Source organism: Monodelphis domestica, chromosome 8 (assembly GCF_027887165.1).
Source record: "Monodelphis domestica isolate mMonDom1 chromosome 8, mMonDom1.pri, whole genome shotgun sequence".
Classification (NCBI taxonomy): domain Eukaryota; kingdom Metazoa; phylum Chordata; class Mammalia; order Didelphimorphia; family Didelphidae; genus Monodelphis; species Monodelphis domestica.
This window is the reverse complement of record NC_077234.1, coordinates 35,076,632-35,102,760: the sequence shown is the minus strand read 5'-3', so window position 1 is coordinate 35,102,760 and position 26,129 is coordinate 35,076,632. Positions and strand designations below refer to the sequence as shown.

The 26,129-nt window shown below is 39.6% G+C and overlaps 1 protein-coding gene across 3 annotated transcripts in view; it reads left to right on the top strand.

The window, feature by feature from the left end:
• The window catches only part of SPATA16 (spermatogenesis associated 16), a 322,779-nt gene that overhangs the window by 182,460 nt on the left and 114,190 nt on the right, over nt 1-26,129 (top strand). For all 3 annotated transcript variants that reach the window (XM_001365003.4, XM_007501945.3, XM_007501947.3), the window contains one exon: nt 25,593-25,677. In XM_001365003.4, the coding sequence (XP_001365040.1) occupies nt 25,593-25,677 (85 nt within the window). The remainder of the gene's footprint in view (nt 1-25,592; nt 25,678-26,129) is intronic.

Here is a 26,129-nt window from a genome sequence, read left to right as displayed (position 1 = left end):
TAGAAATAATACAAGTATTGGGTCGAAGGCAGAAGAGCAGTAATTAAATGATTTTCCCAGGGTCACACAACTAAGAAGTTTCTAAGGTCCAATTTGAACCCAGGTCCTCCCAACTCCAGGCCAGATTCTCAATCCACTGAGCCACCTAGCTGCCCTTCACAAACTCTTTAACTTCCTAGCTCAGGCATAAATTGGTGCACAAGGGTTTTTCTCTAGGATTCCCATGTATTTTTAAACTAATCTGTTTGTCTCTGGTGAGTTCATCTTCCTAGCTTGGGACATCAAAGCTTCAAGAAACTCAATCTGAATCCCAACTGAACAGGTCCCATCAATTCTCCAGGCCTCAATTTCCCCATTGATAAAATGAGAGACTTGTACTGGATAACATTTTAGGTCCTTTCTGGATGAAAATTTATGTATTTTTGGACTTTAAAGCTATTAAATAGCTTTTATTTATATTTATGTTGTATTTAAATACCTCTTTCTAGTCCTAGTTTTTGTGTTAACTTGCTTACTTTAAGTTCTTCCTATGAAGTGATTGTTTCTTATTTTTAAGCATCTGTGAATTCTTCTTTAAAAAATTATTTATTCCAATTTAAATTTGGAAATATGTGCCATTACTCATACCTCTGGGTGCATTTACAAAATTTTTAGAATGCAATTAAAAACAACACAAACAGTATGCTGTGATGTTTTTTTCCAAAAAGCATCAGCAGTTATAACCAACCCAGAATACATGAAGCTCCCCTCCAGCAAGCACCTAAATAAACAGATGGGCATTGCACTGTGCCCCCAGTGGAAAGTGTTCAGGCTTCATAAAATCAATACAAGGAGCCGAGGTCATGGGTGCAGAACAGTCTCATGAAAACAAACCCATGGTTCCTGTGTGTCTGCCAAACAGGGAGAGGATCTCTGGACAATTTCTAGATTCTTAGTAAGTTGCCTCCAGCCCTTCTGCTTGGAGCAAAGGAACACTTTGTAGATATTCCCATTTCCATTTGAGTATATATGCACAGGCACGTGTGTATGTGTGTGCAGGCAGGTGTGTGTTAAGTAATAGACTGTGCATTTTTAGCTTATTGTCTCTAATGCTAAAATTCTAAGTGACAAGCCATCCAGCCACCCAGAGCAAGAGCATAGAATAAATATCAAAGTTAGAAGAGGCTTCAAAACCACCTCGTTCAATATAAATCTGGGCAGGAATCCCCTCTGCAAGACTGTTCAACAGACATTTATCAAGCTCCCACTGTGTGCCAGACAAGCCCAACATGAGGTCCAACCCTTATAGGAAGCCCTTCAGTGAGGAGCACACTCCTTCCTGAGGCAGCACATTCTACTGTTGGACAGCTCTCTTTGTTAGAAAGTTCTTCTTCCCTCAAGCCTTAATTTCCTTCTCTGCAACTTCTAACCATTACCTCCTAGGGCCAAAGTTGAATAGTTTTCTCACCAGATAAACTTTCATAAAGCTATCCCATTCCAACCAGAATCTTCAGTTCTCCCGACTAAATGTCCTTCATCCCCTTAGCTGGGCATCTAGTTGTCCCATTTTGGACACTCTTCAACTATCAGACAAGCTTTGGTTGGACCTAAATATTAGCATCAGGTATGAGTTTAGGCTACCGATAGGGCCTATCAGGAGTGCCTTCCACAGTCCCCAGCTGGTTCTAAGTATAGCCCAATGGCAACCAGATATGGAGCAGTCACAACTAGAATGCTCCAAACCAAGGATTGCTCAATTGGGTCAATTTTTATTTCAGTTTAATGGGTACATTGTGTCCGCATTTATGAAGTACTCAGTGCTTTGCTAGGCATCTAATAGTTGAAAAGCACAAAAGCATAAAATACCCAGGACAGGAGACAAAATCCAGGAAAGGGGCCAGTAATATATAACTGAGAGCCTCAAAGATGGATAAATCAATTTGCAGTGTGTGAGTAATAAGCAAGATGAAGTAGGCATCTGAAGCAAGGTTGCAAGTTAGTTCTCTCAGATATCTTTGGGCCTGGCTAGAACAAAACCAAAACAGAAATGTCATTCTGGAAGACTTTTCATTATGATGGGAAAGAAACAGGAAAAGCAAAGTGTGTGACAACTGTGCAATGCAGTGGATAGAGTGCCTGACCTGGAGTGAAGAATCATATCCAGCCTCAAACTCTCACTAACTATGTGACCTTGAGCACATCACTTCACCCTGTTTGCCTCAGTTTCCTCATCTGTAAGATGAGCTGGGAAAGGACATGGCAAACCACTCCAATTTCTTTGCCAAGAAAACCCTAAATGTGGTCACAGAGTCAGACATGACTGAAATGACTGAATAACAAGAAATGAGGAATCCAGGAACTAGAATGGGGAAGCATGGCAGAGGGCATTTGGGGGAAGACTAGTGAAACCAGAAATAGTATGAATGTTGTCATTATTACCTGTATTGAAAAAAAGAAATATGTGAGGAATTCAGGAAACATCACAAGCCTGACACAGTGTCATGATACAGGAGTTATGGGAAGCTTCAATCAAACATCTGGTAAAGCTATACCTTCCCAAAAATGGAACTAATGATTTCCCCTTATCCCCCCCCCTTCTCTTGTATTTTCATCATATTAGAATACTTCCAGTGTGAAAACTCCCTTCACACATGCAAATCACCAACATATCTCTAATATATAGGCTTGAAAAATTACATGGGAGATGAATTGGCACAGCTAGCTTTGCATTAGAGGCAAGGGGAGCTTGACTTCAAGGCCCTCTATCCATTCTATGACACTATCTTTTTTTTCATCCTTGCCTTCCATCTTGGAATTAATACTATGTATTGGGCTATTAAGGGCTAGGTGAGGGGGGTTAAGCAACTTATTCAAGGTGACACAATTAGGAAAGGATACTACCTTTCTAAAACTTTCTTCCATTATCTTAATGACAGTTTTAGGATGAATAACCAACAAAGGGAAATTGTATACTGGAATATATGGAAATGATGGGAACTTTGGGAGAAAGTCATCACTACTTCTAATTTGTGATTGAGAAGAAGAAGAAGCCTTGGCAATGCCTGGCATGTCCCTCCAGCTTTAGGAGAGCAGATTTCCAAGTTTAGTTCAGGATAATGAGCATCTCATGGTCTAGAATTCTATTCCATGGGAAGGTAACACAAGAATGAATTTCTGAAGACTTTTAAATGCCTCAACCAATTGTCACTATTTCTAGGTTTTTCCCATCCTGTACCCCAACCCCAGCTGCTAGTAGATTCCTCTCAAAGGTTACCTTATATCCTCCCACTTTTCTATGACTCTCTCACTCTGAAACATCCTTATGCCCTCATGGCCCCCTTTTCTCATTCTGGGAGTTCCTTCTAGAGTCTCTATTGAAGAGGAACCCCAACGGAGCCTTATTTCATTCCTTTCCTAGATCTACTTCTAACTCTCCAGACTTCACTACCTTCCCCTTTGGCTCTCTTTTTATTGTACCATCTACTCTATTAAAAAGTAAACTGTTCAGGGGAAGGCGCTGTCTTTTGGTTTGCTTGAATCTGTATTCCCAGTGCTTAGTTTAGTACCTGGAATACAATAAGTGCATAATAAATGCTTGTTGGGGCAATAGATAGAGTGTCAGGCTTGATATCTGGAGGATCGGGGTCAAATCTGGCCTCAGACACTTCTAGCTGTTTGATCCTGGGTAAGTCATATTACCCCAATCGCCTAGCCCCTACCTCTCTTCTGTCTTAGAATGGATACTAAGACAGAAGGTAAGCATTTTAAATAATAATAACAATAAATGCTTATAGACTGACTGGATGATTGACTTCTGTCTACTCTGCATGTACCCTGTATTCATCTTTTTATGTATATATTGTTTCCTCCTTTGAATAGAAGCTCCTATTTTTCCCCTTTTACTGTATCCTCCAGTGTGTAGTCCAATGACTGACATATTGTATGTCATGTTTGATTCACAGTTCAGTCTTTGTGCCACCTATTGAAAATAGCATTAATATAGCACCTACTGTGTACCAGGCACCATGCTAAGCATTTTACAAATATTAGCTCATTTGATCCTTATTAAAACAAACCTAGGAGGCAGACGCTATTACCATCCCCATTTTACAGTAGAGGAAATGGAAGCAGGCAGAGGTTAAGTGACTTGCCCAAGGTCATACAGGTAGTGTCCGAGACTAGACTGAAACATAGATCTTCCAGAATCTGAGTCCAGTACTCTATCCATAGCAGATTTACATAGCATTTACTATGTTCCAGGCTTTACTAAGTTCTTCTACAAATATTAGCTCATATGATTCACACAACAACCCTTTGAAATAAGTGCTATAATTATTTCCATTTTGCAGATGAGAAAACTGAGGCAAACAGGGTTAAGTGATTTGCTCAGGATCACATAACTAGTCAGTGTCTGAGCTCATATTTGAATTCAGGTTTTCCTGACTCTGAGCCCATTGTTCTATCCACTGAACCATCTAGCTGCCCCTGATTTCAAGTCACCAGACTCAGATAAACTACTGAGCCACTGTCAGTGAACTACTTTATAATAGGAGAAGAGCAGATATTACAATAATTTTCAATAAAAACCAGTCAACAAACATTAAGTTCCGACTGGATACTGGACACACAGAACCAAAAGCTAGAGATACCAAAAGGTGGAGGGAAAGAAAGACAGAAAGAAAAAGAGAGTGGCATAGAGAGAGACAGAAACAGAAATTAACAGAGAGACAGAGACAGAGAAAAAGAAAGGATTAAAGAGAAATAAGGAGGGGGTGAGAGAGACAGAGAGAGAGAGAGAGAGAGAGAGAGAGAGAGAGAGAGCTCTCAAAGAGCTCACAATCTAATAGGAGAGAAAATAAATGTATACAAACAATTTATTTACAAGATGCATTGGAGGTCATCTCAGAGGAAAGGTGCTAGCATTGCGGGAGTTAGGGAAAGGCTTCTTGCAGAAGGGAAGATTTTAAATGGAACTGGAAGAAAGCCAGGAACCAGAGATGAAGAGGAAGAGCATTCCAAGAATGGGTGGCAGCCAGTGAAAATGCCAAGAGTCAAGTCAGGAGATGGAGGAAAAGAAAAAGAATAGATAGAGTCTGTAAAGTATAAACCAATGAACTTGAATTCAATTCCTGGCAAAATCCTAGAACATATTAAAAGAATGGTTGGTGAACTTTAAAAAGAAGTGGTGGTTTTAGAGAGCTAGTTATGTCAGACTTGGATTTTTCCTTTTTAAAACAGATTACTAAATCAATAAATCAAAGGAAAGCTATCAATATAGATTTTAGCAAATCTTTAATAAAAACCTCTTATAATATCCTTGTAGAAAAAGAAGAAGAGATGTTTGTGTCAAATGATAACAGAGTTGAGTGTATTTGAACCAGGTTGAATGGCCAGACCCAAAGAGTACTCATGAAGGGTTCAACATGAACTCAGATCTATGTTTGGCTTTGCACTATTTACCATTTTATACATGTCTTAGAGAAATGAATATTTGACAGACTTATCAGATTTCTGGATGACAAAACTTGGAAGAATGGCTGACATACAAAAAGATCTTGACAAGCTATCACATTAGGTCAAGTCTAATGAGATTAAATTTTAAAGGGATAAATATCAAGTCTTAACTTGGATTTAAAATAGCAATTTTACAAGTAGAGAATAGCAAAGGGAACAGGACAGGTTAGATACAGTCTGTCAAAAATGGCTTAGTTTTAGAGGAATGCTGGCAGAGTATGAATCAACAGTGTGATGTGGCTTGCTAAGAAAGTGAATGCAATCTTTGCTTCATTGAAGGTATATTACAAATCTGGCCTCAGACACTTTCTAGCTGTGTGATCCTGGACAAGCCATTTAACCCCAGTTGCCTAGCCCTACCACTCCTCTGCCTTGGAAAGTAAAGATTTTTTTTAAAAAGCAGAAGAAAGAAAAAGAAAGATATATTGTACTCTCTGGAACTATGGAAGTAATAATCCTACTGTAACCCATCTTTGCTAGATTCCAGATGGAGTTAACAGTCTCCAATCAATTGCTAAGTCCTGTCATTTTCCTGGGCTAACCTCTTTCCTCATCTCCAGTCTCCTCTCAAAAACTGCCTTTTGGACATCTTGAACTAGATATTCTATAGAGATCTCAAAACACAACATATGCAAAATTGTATTATCAAGGCCACCACCTTCCTCCCAGTTACCAAAATGTCATCCTACACTCATTTATACTCACACCTACCTTTTCTACTTTCATATCTCTCCCAAAAGACCCCTTCTCTCTCTAACATGGCTCCCACTTTGGTGCAGTCCCTCATCACCGCACACCTGGACTATTGCCATAGTTGGATGGTAGGTGAGCATGCCCTAAATCTCTCCTTGCTGAAATCCGTTCTCCACTTACTGTCAAGTTGATCTACCTAACTCTCATGTCTAATTCTATCTAGTGCATTCCAGTGGCTATCTATTGTCTCCAGGATCAAACAAAATGCTTTGATTGGATTTTAAAGTCCATCATAACCCGGTCCCTTTTCTGCCTTTTCAGTTTCTCTGTGTGCATATGTCTGCCTCCGTCTCTGTCCCTTTGTCTGTCTCTGGTTCTGTTTCTCTGTGTCTATTTCTGTCTCTGTCTCTCTTTTTCTCTCTTTCACTCTCTCTCCCTCTCTCACCCCTCCCCATCTCTTTCTCTGAGATTATCTCCCATTTATCATATATATATATACACACACGCATATATATATATATATATATATACACACACGCATAAAGGAGATGCATATCCTTTGTTTATCTGCTTGTCCTGAAGACCTTCAAACGAAGCTAGATAGCCACTTGTTAGGGATTCCTGTTCAGGTGCTGCTTGGACCGGGTAGCCTCAGAGACCCTTTTCTCCTGTTCCAATCCATCCTCCTCAGAGCTGCCAAAGTGAGTTTTCCTAACGTGTAGGTCTGACCGTTACTCAATAAGCTCTAATGGTTACTTATGACCTCTTGGTTCCAATATAAACTTCTCAGTCTGGAATTGTAAAGTCTTTACATCCCCGCCCCTTTCCAAGTCTCCAGCCTTCTTGCTCATCATTCTGTGTACTCCACAGCCCAGCTAAAAGAGCCTACTTCCTGTTCTTTATGCAAGGTGGTCCATTATCCATCTCCATCCAGGCCTTTGAACTGGCTGGACCCCAAGTCTCAAATACTTCCCCACATCTCCATCTCTTAGAGCCCCAGGCTGCCTACAGGATACAGCTCAATTATCACCTACAGAGAGCCTTTCTCAGCACTATACATATATATACACATATAACCCTATGGTTGTATTCTATTTATTATGGCTAATATACCTAATTTTAGAGAGCTTCATGTCAGACGTGTATTTATTTTTCCCTTTTAAATGAGATTACTAGCTGAATAAATCATTATACATATACACACATACTATATGCTATATATAGCTACATGCTATATATAAACATATGTATGTGTATAATATGAAATGTGTGTATATATTAAATAAACACACATATATGCAATGTCTGTCTACATATGTATACACATGCATGTTATCTCTGTGTGTATGTATCTATATTTGTATGTGCTATATGTATATTTGTGTGTGTGTGTGTGTGTGTATATATACATATTTATTTTATGGAAATGTCTTCTCCTCCTGTTAGAATATAAACTTTTTGAGGGCAGGGACTGTTTTTGCCATGATTTTTTCCTTGTATCCCTAGTCCTTAGCCCACTGCCTGGCACAGAGTAAAGGCTTACAGAATTCTGATTGATTGATTGGTTGGTTGATTGATTGATTGACTCTTCCTCTGAGATTTGAAGCTAACCTTTAAGAAAGTGTCCCTACCATCAAAGAGTTTATCATCTATTGAGAGACGAAATCCCCTTGGATTTCGTTTACTTTAACAGGATTTTGAACCCGAGAGTCTTCTGAGAAAGTCTAGCCTGGTTTGGGACCAAGAGGAGTTAATTAGGTGGAAAGGCTGATCATTCAGAGTTGACAACTCCTGGCTGATACAATTGTGAGTGTAAAAGAATACCTTGTGCTAAGCATCCCTGAGCTGACACTAGAGCAAGTGAGAAATCCAAGCCAGGAAAAAGCCAGCTGTCCTTAGGTCCCAATCATGCTCTCCTTCAGCCTATTTCTGCCATGGGGCCCTTGCTTTGAACCAGAATCAGCACATCCTTCTGTCTGTGTAGAGGCAAAGAGAAAGAAGAAATGCAAAAAATATTAGAAGACATCATGTAATGCCAAATGGGTCAAGTTATACTGGGAGAATGTGCAGGGTGGTGTCAGCTTTGTGAAAATTATACCTGCTAGAAATCAAGACTATCCTTATTGTCAGATACAATGGATTTTATCCTTCTTGGTTGCTTCTGTTGACCTTGACTAAGAGTTCTTAAACTGGTGTCCTTGAACTTGAGGTCTTTTTTATGTTTTTCAATATAACTGGTTTATTTTACATATTTAATTTCACACATTATTCTGAGCGGGGTCCAAAGTTTCAACAGGAAGACGACAGGGTTCATAACACCAAAAAAAATTAAATTACATTGAGAACTTCTGTCCTAGAATCTCTCCTCAGATTTTCATGACTTTTCTCTCTCCTGTTTAGCTTCTTCTCATCTTCACCATAGACTGGTCAGTGATGTTATTTGAAAGGCATCAAGATACTGTTCAAAATCATCTGTCCCATAGCTCACTGCTTCTATCAAATGGCCACATTTAGTCTCTCCTAAGGGTGAGGGCATCAAAAGATGCTCCTAAAATACAAATTCAGAGTCTGGGAGGTTGAGTCACTTACTCCATTTCAAGTGTTCTTTTCATTCACTCTGCTTTCCCCCCAGTGGACAGAAAGAACTCAATTTGGAGCCTGAGCATTAGGGTTTAAGCCCTGGCTCTGTGACCCATTGTTGCTTTTGAATAAGTCAAGTGACCTCCCTTGAGACCTCAGTTTCCTCATCTTTAGAATGAGAGTGTAGACAAGCCATTCCCCATTAGCGACTAATGCCCTAGTTCTATTTAACTAGTTAATATCAATTAGCTTTTATGAGGAAATGTTTACTTCAAAGACACAGCATAATTACAAATATTTTTCTCTAACTTCTCAGCAGCACAGTCTTCCCTATACCGTCTCCATCCCTGGAAAAAGTGTGTGTCATGCATTAGTCCCACTAATTTCATATGTAATTGCTGGGGGAGCTGTTTTCTCTGCTCTCTCTGGGTTGTCATCTTTGGGAACTCGAAGCTGGAACATGCCACAGACTCCCTTCATTTTGGTGGTAAGGTGGTTGTCATTCAATCATTTTCAATTGTGTCCAACTTTTCATGACCCTATTTAGGGTTTTCTTGGAAAAGACATTGGAGTGGTTTGCCATTTCCTTCTACAACTCATTTTACAGAGGAGGAAACTGAGGTGAATAGAGTTAAGTGACTTGCCCAGGGTTATAGCTAGTATCAAGCCAGAGTGGAATTCAAGTCTTCCTGAATCCAAGACCAGAACTCTATCCACTCTACCATCTGGGGATTTTACTTATCTCTAATATAGAGAAAGCTAGACCTAAAGTCAAGAAGACCTGATTTCAAATCTTGCCTCAGACACTTGCTAGCTGTCTAATTCAAGGCAAGTCACTTCACCTCTGTCTGCCTCAGTTTTCTCAACTATAAAATGGGGATATCAATAGCACCTACCTGCCAGAATTATTGTGAGGATCCAATAAGGTGATATTTATAAAACCTCTGATATACCTTAATGAATTATAGAATCGCTTAGTCTCAATACTATTATTATTATTATTATTATTATTATTATTATTATCATTAAAGAACAAAAGCCAAGACAAAGAGTTAGGGCCAGTGTTCACAATCAGATGTTGGTCTCAGATTGGGAAGACTATAAGGAACAGAAATTAATTGTCCTTCTGCAGCAGTAGAAGGAGTTCCCCACACAGGTGATAGCATAGATTCTAGCCAAAGGAGATAAATATGGTGATGGAAAAAATAGTGCTGGGTATAGTGTCACAGCACCTGAGTTCAAATGTCAATTAGTGTCTCTTGCTACCTGTGTTTCATCCTTGGACAAATCCCTAAACTTCTTTTAGGACTCCATTCCCTTATAAAATGAGAGAGCTGAACTAGATGACTTCTTAGGTCCCTTCCAGCTCAAAATTTATAATTCCCTGATGCTCCAAATCTTTTGGCTCATGCCTAGAAGTCCCCTTGAGAACCTGTTCAAAAGTCTCCACCTGCTCATCCTTTTCTTAATTAACCTCCTTTTTCTCAAGTGCTACTTTAAGATAAAGAATTATCTTGTATTCAATTGTATTGCTTTAATTACAGATGTTGTGATAATATTGATTCCACTGTTTTCCCCTGAAAATGTAAGCTATTTCAGCTGTATTACTTTTCCATTTGGGCCCTCCTTTCCACTTAAAAACTGCTTCAGTTCAGACCCTCCTTTTTTCCCCTCTCAAATGCACAGTAATCGTGGCTTCTTAATAGTTACCCCTGCCTTCTACCTCTCTTCTCCCCCATTCAGCTGTCCTTCTACTGTTACCCAATAGGCCTGACCATTACACTCCCCTGATTAAAACCTTCTGGTACCTCTATTTCAGCCTACCAAGTCCAATATAAACTGCTGTGCCGACCATTTAAGACCCTCCCCAATCTACCTCCAATTTTATCTCACTCTGCCCCTTCTCACCCTGTTTGATCCAAACATCAACTCTCTGTTGCCCTTCTCCCTTAGCCCCATGCATTCTCATAGGCTGCCCCTTCCTTCTGATGGGTTCCTCCTAATCTAATAACCCACGTTATCCACTTTTGTCCTCATGACAATACTGAGAGATAGGGTCTACAATTATTCTCATGTTACAGAAAAGGAAACTGAGGCAGGCATAGGTTAAGGCAGAGGTCCTGATCAGTTGCCTCCCTTCCATCAAACCCTCTTCAGTGCCCTCTTGTTGAAATCTCTCCATCTTCCAATTTTCTTGAGTATTTGGTCCAAATCACCTTTGCCCCATCTCATTCTACATTGCATAACATTAATCTGATAACTAACAAATCTTTACAACATACATAAATAAATATTATAAATATATATAATCTAAAAACTAATAAAGTACATAATAGTCAGTTTAAAAATATCTTTTCATTATTACACAGCAAAGAACACTCTAGGCACTGCAGACACAAAAGCAAAAGTGAAAGTCTCTACCCTGGAGAAGCTTACGTTCTATTGGAAATACCAGGTACATACAAATAGGTATATATCAACTGGGTGGCACAGTGGATAGAGTGCCATGCCTAAAGAAAGGCAGGAAGACTCTTCTTCCTGAGTTTAAGTCTGGCCTCAGATACTATCTGACCCTGGGCAAGTTCACTTCACCCTGTTTGCCTCAATTTCTTCATCTGTAAAATAAGCTGGTGAAGGAAATGGCTGACCATTCCAGTCTTTGCCAAGAAAACTCCAAATGGGGTCATGGAAAGTCAGACACAACCCAAAAATAGCTAAACAACAACAAGAAAAAGTAAATATGTTTTTAAAATAAAATGTAATTTAGGGATGGAGGGACAGAGCAATTTGGAGTATCAGAAACAGTCTGATATAAGAGGTGGCATTTGAGTGGAGTTTCAAAATAGATGAAAAAATCTTTTTTTTACCAATTACATGTCTTACCAAATTTCCACACAAGTTTTCCTAAGTTATATGACAAAACTTGTCTCCCTCCCTCCCTTCTCTTCCCTTTCCTGATGCTGGCAGGCAATTCAATCTGGGTTATACATGTATTATCATGCAAAACATATTTCCACAGTGTTCATTTTTGTGAGTAAGTAATCTTTAAAACCAAAATCCCAAAACATAAACCCAAATTAACAATCAGAAAAGCCTACCCTTTCCAGATGAGGAATTCTAAGAAGGGAAAGTGAGGAGGGAGGGAGAGCATGCCAGGAATAGGGATAAGCCTGGGAAAACAAGTGGAAGTGGGAAATAAGATGCCATGAATAAGGAATAGCAAGAAAGTCATCTTGGCTGAAAATTGATGGCCAGGACTGTTATGATAGCATTTATAGAGAGCTTTAAGATTTACAAAGTAATTGACCCATCTTATCCACTTTTGTCTTCATGACAATACTGAGAGATTGGTTCTGCTATTATTCTCATTTTTTACAGAAAAGGAAACTGAGGCAGGCAGAGGTTAAGTGACTTGCCCAAGGTCAGATAACTAATAAGAGCCTGTGGCTGGATTTGAGCCCGGCTCTTCCTGACTCTGACCCCAGGGCTCTAAACATTATTCTACCTAGCCACAGAGTTTATAAATCTGCTGTGTCGATCATTCCATCCCAGCCCTTTGTATTTTGTATTTCAGGCAGGCTCAGGATCTGCTTGTTTGAACAGCAAAAAAGCAAAATTAAATTCAGGATTGCCTATTTTCATAGGCCGGTGGTCCTGGGGCTTTTATCACTTTCCGAGCCTGGGACCCGAATGGATACTCTTCCCTTTTTCCCTCGTCTGATAGGCCCCCTGCCGCGTTCTAATTCCATCCGTGCTTAGGGAGAGCTTTACGATCAAATCCAAGGTTACAGAAACACAGACGCTTGCTTCACTCTCCGAGGAAGAGGTGACGGCGACCTCTGCTGGTAGCCGGCGCGTCCTGAGGCTGCTCTCCCGTAAGGACCGGGGGCTGGAGCGGGAGGGGCGCTGCGTGTGTCCAACCCCCACGCCCATCCCCGCTCTCCCCGGAGAACCGGCCCCACACTGGCGCCAGCAACAAGAGCTCTTTGGAGCTTTTCCCGCAGCCTCGAATCCCGGTGCTCCTTCCGCTGGGACCCGACACCGGCCAGATACCCCAAACGCAGAGCGATGCGAGTGGCGTCCAACCCTCATTCATTTCTAGTAGTTTTCATTCTTTATGTGAGCCTCAGGTACGTCCATCTGAAGCTCTATCCAGGGGAAATGTCAACTCTGTATAGATTTTGGAGAGAGAGACAGAGACACACAGAGAGAAATACAGAGAGACCCCTAGATATAGATGGTTAGCTGTAGATATCTCTGTATCTCGATAGATAAAGAGATAGAGACATAGAGATATCTATCCATAAATATAGACACAGATGAGTATGGATGGATAGACAGACAGACAGATAGATAGATAGATAGATAGATAGATAGATAGATAGATAGATAGATAGATAGACAGACAGACAGGTAGATAGATAGATAGATAGACAGACAGACAGACAGACAGACAGACAGACAGACAGACAGACAGACAGACAGATAGATAGATAGATAGATAGATAGATAGATAGATAGACAGACAGACAGACAGACAGACAGGTAGATAGATAGATAGACAGACAGACAGACAGGTAGATAGATAGATAGATAGATAGATAGATAGATAGATAGATAGATAGATAGATAGACAGACAGACAGATAGATAAATAGATGGATAGACAGACAGATAGATAATTAGATAGATAGATAGATAGATAGATGGATAGATAGATAGATGGATGGATGATGGATGGATGGATGGATGGATGGATGGATAGATGGATGGATAGATGCAAACAAGTCTGAAGCCTCCCTTACCAGCATCTAGACTTCTTTTTATAGCATCTTGGATTTGCAGCTAGAAGGGATCTTTGAACCCCTATATATCTTCCCTGGTCATCCAACTTTTTTATCTATTGAAAGGGCAGTCACTGCTTCCTGAGTACACATTTCTTTTTGCACAGATGTAATAATTGGGGAATTTTTACTTTTTCAAGACTAAATCTACATGTCTGTTCCTATCATCCATTGTTGCTTACCCCCTGAAGCCAAGTGGGAACATGTCTCTTTGATGGGCAGCCCTTCATAATTTTCAGTGCCACCAGCATGGCCCCCTTGAGCCTTGGGAATCATCTAGTTTTCTTTAATGCCTTCCCACAGGGCTTTTCCTTCCTCTTGTCTTTACTAGCAATGTGAGTGTATTAATTTCCTCCTTAGCCGTAGGAACAACATGGACTTGATAACTGAAGCTAAGTTCTTGTTCCCACCATACAGAAAAGGCTTCCCCTTCATTCCAATGTTTTCTTAACAGTGACCTTCACCAAAGGAACCATTAATTGATTCCACATACTTGTCCCAGACTCACTCTTTGGCAGGTTTTAAACTCAGAAGCAGATGACCTGTTCCATCTCTTATCTAAAGGGCATGGTCAAGTCCCTACTATAGGCTGAGCTAAGGGGCAGTCAGGTATCTTCAACATGGTCTTTTTGGTGTCTCAGATAATAATAATGTTTATATAACACTTAAAAGTTTACAAAGTAAATTATGCCCAAAGGGCGATAAAAGAATGCCAACCTTTGATCCAGCCATAGCACTGCTGGGTCTGTACCCCAAAGAGATAATGGACAAAAAGACCTGTACAAGAATATTCATAGCTGCGCTCTTTGTGGTGGCCAAAAATTGGAAAATGAGGGGATGCCCATCAATTGGGGAATGGCTGAGCAAATTGTGGTATATGTTGGTGATGGAATACTATTGTGCTAAAAGGAATAATAAAGTGGAGGAATTCCATGGAGACTGGAACAACCTCCAGGAAGTGATGCAGAGCGAGAGGAGCAGAACCAGGAAAACATTGTACACAAAGACTGATACATTGTGGTACAATCGAAGGTGATGGACTTCTCCATTAGTATCAATGCAATTTCCCTGAACAATCTGCAGGGATCTAAAAAAAAATATTACCCACAAGCAGAGGATAAACTGTGGGAGTAAAAACACCTATGAAAAGCAACTGCTTGACTACAGGGTTGGAGGAGATAAGACTGAGGAGAGACTCTAAATGAACACTATAATGCAAATTCCAACAACAGGGAAATGGGTTCGAGTCAAGAACACATGTGACAACCAGTGGAATCATGCGTCGGCTATGGGAGAGGGAAAGGCGGGGGGGAAGAAAATGATTTTTGTTTCCAGTGAATAATGTATGAAAACGACCAAATAAAATAATGTTTAAAAAAAAAAGTTTACAAAGTAATTAACAAATATCTCATTTGATCCTCACAACAACCATGGGAAGTGGGTGCTATTTTCCATTTTACAGTTGAGGTAACTGAGGCAGACAGAGATGAAGTGATGTGCCCAGAGTCATATAGCTAGTAAATGTCCGAGGTCAGATTTGAATTCAGGTCCTTGTGACTTCAGACCTTACACTCTATCTACTGAACTGTGTAACTTCAACACAACTCCCAGGACAGCAGGGTTGCTATCCAACAAACCCAGGTTCCCTAGACTTCATTCCTGAGGAATCAGAAGAAATGGAAGATTTGCTCCTCTCCTCAGATACTAATGCTGAAGGTCTCTCACTAGGTGAGGAGCCAAAGCTTTCATAGCTGACCTTAGCTAACTAAGTAGTCTTGAGATATCTGGGAGAAATAGCATGTTAGAGAAAAAGCACTGACTGTAGTCAGGGGACACAGGTTCAAATCCAAGCACCATAGCTTATTACCAACAGTGACTTGAGATCTCTGAGCCTCAGTTTCTATAAAAAGGAGGTTGAATTAGATGACTTCTAAAGATCTTTTCAGTTCTAAATCTATGATTAAGTGATAATTTTGTGCCATTGTGATGATAAATACCTGGCTCAGAAAATAAAACACCTATTTCAGAAGGGTCCTCAGAGGCCATGTACCCCATTACCCAGCCCTTACTGCTTTTCTGCCTTGGAACTAATCTGAAAGTAAAGGTTTAAAAAAATTATCTCACTTGATCTTTGCAACAACCCTGAGAGGAAGGTGCTCTTATTATCATCCCCATTTTGCAATTAAGGAAATTGAGGCAGACAGAAGCTAAGTGGTTTGTCCAGAATCATATAGCTAATCAATGCCTGGAGGCAGGATTTAAAGTTAGCTACTCCTGACTCCATCCTCACTGCTCTTTTCATAATGCCACCTAGCTTCTTCAAATAGTATATGCTTAATAAATGATTCTTGATGAATTAATAGATTGAGTGAGTCTCCCCTGGTCTTTAGTACAGTGTCTTACATGTTGATGTTCAGATGACAGTGAGGATAGCATGCCCTGGTACCCTCTCCCCCCAACGATGACACCTATTTTCCCCTTGCTGGAAAAAAGAAATCCTGACCTCCTGATCTACAAGAAGCACTGTTTAGCCCTCTTCAACTAGATTTATGTTCTTTCTGATAGAGAGGCACCAATAAAATGTTTATTCAGGATCCTGCTGTAACATCAGGCCCCCATAGGATATCATCTTTGCTTTTTCAAATGTGTTATTTGTGTTTAAGCCTCTATGAATTTGATAATTCAGTTCTTATCTCCATTCCAGTTACACAAGCCACAATCTTTCATGTTTATATCTGCCTGAGAATAGCAGGCCCATATTTACTTCCAAAAGGCAATTACTTTTCCAACAAATCATAAGTCAATTAAAACTAGGAAGATGAGCGTGTATGATGCATTCAGGATGGGAAGCAAAGAGCTCTGCAGATGGATGACAGACATAGTTTGAGTCAGCTGGCCTTAGAGATCTGGGTTCAAATCTTAGCTGACTCATACTAGCTGTGTGAATGTGGACATGTTGGTCAATTTCACTGAGCCTCAGTTTCTTCATCTTTTAAATGGAAATGAAAAATATGTATTGTTGTGAGATTCAAATGAGATGGTGAATGCAAAGCTCTTTGCAGATTTTAAATGGATGTGTGTTGTTATTTAGAGACTAGCAGTCTATAGACTGAAAGGAAGGGAGCTACTGTAGTATGCAGTAAAAATCTGCTGCATAAATAAGAACACCACAAATTGGAAAGTGTAAAGTTACTCTGAGCCTAGTAAAAGTTTTCCCCCAGTTCTGGACTCTACCACTTACAAGCAATGAAGATGACTCGGTATTGAAAAGGAAAGCCCTATGAAGAGAGTTCAAAGGAACAAGGGGTCATTTAATTAACCCAGAAGAGGAGAAATTAATATCTGACTTCAAGGAAACAAAGCATTATCAGACAACAGTTCAGAACTAGCAGTTCTCCATCAACAGGGAAAGACAGAACAAAAAGAAATGCCGAGGGAGGGATAAAAAAAAACAAAAACAAGGATAGGTAAGAAAAGCAGAGAAATGTCCTTCTCTGGAGGTTTCTGAAAAAAATCCACTCTCATCTGTCTCCTCTGAAAGGTTTAAGTGTGATTGTGCCTAAAGGCAAGGCGTTGAACTGAAAGACTTCCCAAGGTTCCCTCTGGCCCTGCAGATCTGGACAGCTCCAAATAGGTGATGATTTCCTCTTTGTCTCTTTTGTCATCCCTTATGACTTTACACCACCAAGTGGCCAGTCTGGGGAGAGAGCAAGTATATTTTGGAAATGGATGGAGCAGAGAATCTGTCAGTTACATATAATCTTACATGGTGGACTTAGCGATGTACAACCTTTTAATAAAAAAAAAATGATAGTGTGCATGTGAGCTCAATGGAATCCTTTCATCATATTAATTTAGGAGATAATCCGCTTTGGGGGCTGATATCATGAGTGATGAGGCTTTAACTGTTTATGTTCCAGGTTTATGTTCCACAGTAAATTGAGCCTGTGTTATAATGGGGTTCTATTATGTAGCCTTTTGAATACAGCAATATGAGCTTTCATGTTTAATAGACCATAAGCTCATTAATTCTGAGATTAGAGACTTTAAAAGTCACCTAATTCAATCCTATCATTTTACAGAGAAAGAAACTGAGGTCCATTCTGTTAAGTTTAACGTGTGACCAAGCACCCCAAGTTCTAGATATACATAGACCAAGTCTAAACTTGGAAATTGACCAAAAACTCATAATTATTTGGTTCATTATGCTTCCACCCAGAATTCCCTCTTGGAAATCTTGAAATATACTAAATATAACTAGTATCTATATCTCAAGATGGAAGTAAAAAAAAATTCACAGGTCTCAAATAAGTATCAAGGTAACAAATGCATAAATCAAGAACAGAGCAGTGTTTGTTCCATCCCATAAAAATGTAGAATGTTGTTGTTTAATGTCATTTTTCAGTCATGTTTGGCTCTTTCTGGCCTCTTTTGGAGTTTTGTTGGCAAAGGTACTGAAATGGTTTGCTAATTCCTTCTCCAGTTCATTTTACAGATGAGAAAAACTGAGGCAGACAGGATTCACTGGCATCCCCAGGGTTTCCGTGCTAATAAGTGTCTGAGGCCATATTCGAATTCAGGAAGATGAGTCTTTCAAACTCCAGGCTTGGCATTCTATCCACTGTGCTGCCCAAAATGTAGAATACATGTAGAGAATTCACTGTAGCTCATGAGAATCAATAAATTCTACCTCCCTGAATGTCTTTTGCATCTCCAAATCTAGCAGCTCCAGATTTGATTCTGAAAACTACTTCCAAAATTCTATAAATTATATATATATATATATATATATATACATACATATATATATATATATATATATCCACCCATAATTAAATTTAATCCTCAGGAATGAAAGACTCGTAACTTTAGAGCTAGAAAAGACCTCAAAAGTCATCTAGTTAACCTCCCATACGCTTATTTTTATAGACTAAAAGGGATGGAATTATTTGCCCCAGGTCACATAAATACTAAATGAGAGAGGTGAGATTTAAGCTTTGGTCCTCTGTGTCCTGTGCCAAGAAGGTGGTGTTTCTAGCCCAGAATCCTATTCAACAATAAGAATCCTGGTCCTGGCAAATCATGGGATCATCATTGAATCAGTGCTCCAGAAGTGCCTTGAAGAAGGTCCTACTCCGCGGTGCTGAATGCTGCCCTCACTTCTCTGGTGCTTTGTAAGAGGGGCCTTGGTAGATCAGGAGTGTGGTCCACATACCTTCATCCCATTTGTGACTCCAGCCTCTACCCAATGGTAGAATCCCAATGGGAAAATTCATGCCTTCTTCCTTTCAGGACTATAAGCTGCCATCAAAGGCAGAATTTGTACCCAGATCCTCTGAGGGCAGAAAGTCCTCTTTCTGTGGTACCTGATATAATTCTGAAAAACAAAATGTGTCTCGAGCACCAGTCTTGTATAGTAAGCAGAAAAGAAACCTCAGCCCTTGATTAATATGACTACATAGGAGCAATGCTTCTTTGAAGATACGTGACAGTCAAATTGTTTCATTTATTGTCTGTCTTTGTTGTAAAGAGGGTTCTGGTACTGGTGGGGAGGTGTGGAGGCACTCAGAGTGTGATAGTGATGTTAAAAGCAACAACAACATCAATAAAAATCTATTTTAAAAAGATATTGTCAGAGAGTACCATGTTAAAATAATTCAAAATTAATTTTATAGATACTGCACATCAAAATAATGTCTTCCCAGACCCTCTCAGCATCAGCATTAGCAGCAGATTGCATGTCCTGAGCACTCTGTCTCAGGAACAGAGTGCTGAGCTGATACTCTTATGGACAAGTAAAATAAACAAGGTTTGTGGGGTTCCTCCCTCCCGGAAGAAGCTTTTGCTAAAGTGGATAATGTTGATAGGAAAAGACACTTTGAAGCTGGGTTGGACAACATCATCAGGCACTTAGGATATTGTCTAGTGAACCCCCGGGTCAGAGAGGGAGGGAGTGGAAGAGGAGGGTCAGGGCTTCTGGATGCATTAGTTAGAGAACCGGGGCCATGTTGGTGGCTCTTGGGAATTCAGTTGATGGGCAACCCCAGCCTCTGATCTTGTCAATTCCACATGGGATGGTGCTTTTCCTGGCCTCTTCTCATCTCCTCCTGTCGTCTCTCACCAACTAATCAAACAAGGGGCTCGCTGCCAGAGAACAGAGGGCCAGGGAAAGAGAAAGAGACCAGGAGATGAAATTAGGATCAGGGAAGTGTCTGGCAGGAGTGGTGTATTCCCTCCCCTGGAAGGAGAAATCATGGGCGCTGTAACTCGGTCCATCAACAAGTCCTCGTGGAAAGAGCCCTGAGCTCGACAACAGATTTTCATGGGAATTCGAGAAGAAGTTGGCTTGAGCCCTAGACTCCACCACTGTGTGACATAAATAAAGCAAGCCCCAGGGAGCCTCAGTTTCCTCAGTTACAAAGTCAGAAGAGTGATACTAACTGAATCACTACCAATCAGCCTCTGTTAGTCAAGTATCAGTTCTGTGCCTGGCATCTGTGCTCAAGGCTGAGCACACATGCCTGCCCTCAAGCATCTTCGTTTGACCATCAAATGAGAATAAAGTGTAACATTTAATAACATTTAAGTGTTATTATAAGCTTTATAAAAGCTATAAACATATGTATGTGTTTTTAATTTTTATATATTATATACAGTACAAATAAATAAAAATAATGCAACAATATACATTATACATATCCTTTTATAAGCTATAAGCTCGAATATAGGTACAATGGGAAAATCCAGCCAATCAGCAAGCATTTATTAAGCACCTACTGTGTTCTAGGTTATTGGAAGGTCCTAGAGATAGAAAGGCACAGAAACTCTCACTTCTTGCTAGAAGCTTACATTCTAATGGGGAAATAACCAGTATATATAAAATATATATAGCATAAATATAAAGTGAATAAATATCTATATTAATCATATATTAATATTCTACAATGTATAGTTATATATTCATATATGTAAAGCATTTATATACTAGTATATTATACATACTCTAGATATATTAATGTGTATATATACTATAGTTATACTAGTGTGTTATATATATGTATAAATCTATATATTAGTTATTATGTTTTATATATTAGTTAAATATAAGGAAGAGGCAGCTAGGTAGTAAAGTGGAGAGAGTGCCAGTCCTGGAGTCAGAAAGACTCATTTTCCTGAGTTCAAATCTGACCTCAGACATTTACAAGCTATATGACCTTGGACAAGTCACTTCATTCTGTTTGCCTCAATTTCCTCATCTACAAAATGAGCTGGAGAAGAAAATGGCAAACCACCCCAGTATCTTTTCCAATAAAACCTCAAATGGGGTCATGAAGAATGGGACATAACTAAAAATTACTAAAGAACAAAAAACATTAGGAAGCTTTGAGAGGGAAGCAACTGGGAAATTAGGAAGGGCTTAATAGAGGTGATACCTGAGTCTTGAAGAGAAGGGATTCTATGAATCTAAGGTGAGGAGGGAAAGTATTTTGGGCACAAAGTACAGCCATTGCAAAGACACAGAGATGGGGGAATAGGAGTGCTGTTTGTGAGGAAAAGAAAGCAGACTAATGGGACTGGATCCCAGCGTGCAAGGTGGGGAGCAATGTCCAAAGAGGTCAGAAAAAGAGTCCGGAACCTGCTTAGACACTAAAGTAAAGGTTTGTGTTTTATCTTCAAGGAAATGGGGAGTCCATGGCATTGTAATAGGGACATGGCAGGGTTAGATCTGTGCTTAAGTTTTCCACTTTGGAAATAGTATGTAGGATGGACTGGAAAGGGGAGAGGCTTGAGTCAAGAACACAAATTAGGAGGTTATTTGAATAATCAAGCCAACAGGTGATGAGGACTTAAATGAAGATGGTAGCTAGATGAGAAAATATTGGATGTAAGAGATGTGAAGGTAAATAGGAGTCCTCAACTGATTGGTTAAGTGGGGATGAAGGAGAGAGACATCAACAAAATCATTCCCTAAGCAAAAAAAATTTTTTTAGAATTTCTTTTTTTAATTTGATTCAACAAGCATTTTTTTAAGTACCTACTATATGTAGGTGGTAGCCTGGACTAGGTAATAGAATCTTTCCATGCCCTCTATTCTACTCAGAGGTAAGACATGTCCAAAAGTAATAAATATAAAATGTATTCAAAATAATAACATTTTTATTTCTACTGTGGCAGTGATCCCTAAAACTTTATTATCCTCAATTGCCTTTTCTCCTCTTTCATCTTGACAATTATTCCCATTTGATTTTTTCGTCATTTTGTTTTTGTTTGTTTGATTGATTGTACCTTTTCAACCACTTGAATTTACTAGTCTCCCTCTATAGCTCTAATTGCTGATACCGTGCTTCACAGTGTTCTTGTATCAGATGAACTAGGAGCACATAAACTGAGAACTGAAATTGTCTTTGGCTGGGACATTTGAATTCTGGCATCCTACTCCTGTCTGACAACAAGCAGCAATGACTAATTGTGCCAAGGACCCTTGTTCTGCCCTGGGTCTAATGATTTATTTATTTAACTGATTACTGGCATCTTCATTAGTGATTGTTTGTTGAACGAAAGAGTAAGCTGGTGGTCCAGAATTCCAGCTGACTACAGTAGCTACATAGGCAAAATGGTGGATAGAAATGGTAATATGGAACACCAACAATCAGTAAATTTATGAGATACTATTCTTTTAGAACAAATTTTCAACTCAACACATGAATTCCTTAAATACTTAATTTGATTAAGAGATTATACTAGAAGAAATAGGTTAAAGGCACCTACTCTTTTTCCTGTTTTTTTAAATGATAGTTTTAGTTTTCTATCACACTTACTTCTGAATATATCACTCCATTCATCCCGCCCCAAACCATTCCTTGTGCCAAAGATTTTTAAAGTTTTAACATGGAATCCATCGTACCAGAAATTTAATTTTTTAAAGTATAACTAACTAATATACTGACCACTTTTGACAGAATATGCAACGTGCCATTCCCATGACCCTCTACTTTCCTAACAAAAAGGAAACTAAATATTTTTATCTATTCACTAGGATCAAGTTTGACTATTGTGATTTTAATTAATTAATTAATTTTAATTAAGATAAATTTATTTTGTTGTTCCCTTTAAGATGGTGGAAGTAGTTTTGAATGCTGTTCTCCTAGCTCTATGGACCTAACTCATCATCAGTTTTTGCCAGTCTCCTCTCATATTCATCATCATAATATCCTCTTATTTTTATGTATCACAATTTGTTGAACTAATGAAATGCCAACTGAATTGATAATAATAACTAGCATTTATATAGTGCTTTCAGTCAGAACAACCCTGTGAGATAAATATTACTTTACCCATTTTACAAATGAGGAAACTGAGACCAAGAGAGGATAAAAGAGCTAATAAGTGTCTGAGGCAGGATTCAAACTCAGGTCTTCCTAATTCTAAGTTAGAATCTCCCTCTACTACATCATTGAGGAAAAAGTAGGTTGAATAGCATTTGAAAAAGCAGGCAGCAATTTCAGTGACCTACTAATCTTCTTTTCTGTATACCTTGAAGAAGAATTCTTCCAAATGATTCTGAGACTCTCCTGGCTCTGAAATGGACTTAGATTTCTTCTGTTACCTGTGGGATTTGCTCCACTCTTTCAGACATGTACAATCTCCCATACGTCATATCTGTCCCTACCCTCCCTTTCAAGAGTTTTTTATTTTGAAGTTTAAATGGATAGCTTCATTACTAACTAGTTCACTAAACCATCACATGGCAAAGGGGAGGGCAAATGTTTCATTCCCTTAATTCTAGGGCCAGTTCCAAAATGATCATTTTTCTTTCCACTTACATTTTTAAGTCTTTCCATCTTGGACAATTCTAATTTGGAACAACCCAAAATTTCTAATGATTTCAGTTCGGTAGCTGAGATCATAAGATCTTAGATTAGACCTTGAACTGGACTTGCACAGTCTAGTCAAATTCCCTTTCTTTACAAATGAGGAAAATGAGGCTAAAAGGGAGGGGTATCCCACTTAGTATCAGAATCAGGACTTGAACACTGGAGTTCTGGATCCAGAGTCATCTTCCTACGCACAACACCACGCAATCTCCAGCGGAGTTGTAGAGGAGCATATGGAGTCGCACTTCTGGTGTTAGGGCTTGCCAAGCTCTTGTCCAGGGCTGTTCATCCACCTTTTGTGACTCCAAGAAGCTGTAGCATGTGCAGCAACCAGCCCTTAATAGATGAGCCAAACCAGACTGAGGGTGACCATCTGTTGGTGAATTAAGGGAATGTCTACACCAAGCATGTGAAGGCTTCTCCCAATGGAATGAGTGAAGGAGAGCAAATTGTTCCATCGGCCATGAAGGCAGTTAAAGAAGCACTTGGAGCTTGGTCAGACCCAGAAGACTCCAAGGTCAAACGCTGCATTCCGGGCCATCACCAGCCATAACTGTTGTCTTGTCATCGGACGTCAATGACTCTGGAAGACTCAGTGAAGCTGAAGACTTAATGCAGCTCCGCCTCACTGAAATCCAGTGGGTGAACGAGTCAAGACATCACCCTGTGAGGTCCCTGGTCCTCTTCTAAAGGAAGGACAAACAAGGAAAACAGAGGAGTTGTTTCTGAGACACCCCTATTGAGGGAGGGAAGTTTTCAAAATCAATTTACAAGAATGTCAAGAAGCAACACATTTCTGCAGACCAAGATAAGGAAAACATGCAGGGGTACACATTGATAGCTCTACTTCAATAAATAAACTTTTGGCGCTCATGATTAGGTACACAGGATTATTATATGTTTAATTGGCTAACGTGACAATTTGGAATTACTTCCAGTCACATTTAATTGGATTTGGAGTCTCTAGAGAAAAGAAATAGAGAGGCCTAGCAAGAGAGGCAGCCATAAAAGCAAAGCGTTCTTCGGAATTACATTCAAACAACACATTAATATCCATTGCATGATCGTTGTAAATACTCCCCCTCTTCCCCACTCCCCCCCCTAGTAAGACGAATGCAATGGTTGTCACAAACAGCTTAGATACTAAAACAGATTCAATTAGAAACAAAGATGTTGGAATGGGGGAGGAGGGTTGTGAGGTTGGGTTTTTTTTCTTGGAAATTTCTAAGGAGGCTTAATTTAATCAAAGACAAACAAGTTTCGACTTCAGCAAAAAAGGGAGATATGCCTAAAAGCCTGCCTTACAGTTAGTTAGCCGTCTATGCTATTATGACTTTGAAAGCATTTCGGGGTTTGTAAAATGGAATTCAGTCCCCAAATACTCTCAAGTTTAATAAGAAACAACCAAAGCAGAGCCTTCTAAATATTTTGTATGCTGTATAAATAGAGGGAAATAAAACATGGAAGAGAAAAATACACTGCTGCAGAAAGTTATTACCAATATCAGTCAATAAGCAGTAAGCCCCTACTATGTGCCAGGCATTCTGCTTGAGTGCTAAAGATACAAGGAGAGGCCAAAATCCCTGCCCTCAAGATGATTGCAGTCTAATGAAGGAAAAAGCGTGCAAACAGAAAACATGGAAATAGATAGAAAACAAGCTATAGGGGGCAGCTGGGTAGCTCAGTGGATTGAGAGCCAGGCCTAGAGACAGGAGATCCTGGGTTCAAATCTGGCCTCAGACACTTCCCAGCTGTGTGACCCTGGGCAAGTCACTTGACCCCCATTGCCTAGCCCTTACCACTCTTCTGCCTTGGAGTCAATATTCAGTATTGATTCCAAGATGGAAGGTAAGGGTTTTAAAAAGAAAAAAGAAAAGAAAAGAAAAAAAGAAAACAAGCTATATTGAGGATAAATGGGAAATAATGAATGAGGAAGGCATTAGAATTAAGAGGGGTGGCAGAAGGCTTTATGACTTATTTAATCTGCTGGTAACACAAATGTTTACTTTTTATAATCTCTGTATTCAGTATTGTATTTTTAGTGATGGGTTTGACAGTTTTTCATTTCTTTTCTGAATCGTTTCTTTTTCATTGTTTTTGACATTCAGGAGTGCCATGATCGCTGACTATATGTACTGGCTGTCAGGAGGAAACGAGCAGTATGTCAGCAAACTCATCAAGTTGTACTGGCAGGTAAATCTACATGTCTGACCCTCCCCTAGGGGAGGTGCCTCCTCACTTCTAGAACCCTAGGGAAAGATGGACCCAAAAAAAAGTGGGGTCACCAGAAAGGTAGCCCCAGGTATGTCCACCATGAGAACCAACCCTCCCTTTGATCAAGCTGTGATGAAGGAAATCATTTTTCTGAAACAAATTTTAAAGGAAAAATTCAAGGTCATCAGCTTCTTGGCTCTGATATTAGTAAGATGCTGATGCCTTCAGTGGGATCCCAAGAATACGTGTTCCTGGGACCAACACTCACAGGGGGGTCGCATGACCTTTGAAGATCTGAATGTCTTTTCCTGTACTCTAATCACATAATTGCTGGCTAGGGAGGGTAGAGATGGGGATTTTAAGGAAACTCATAGAAAGGATGTAAAAATAATATATTTATTCTTGGGGTATTTATTTACTCGTTTCAGTTG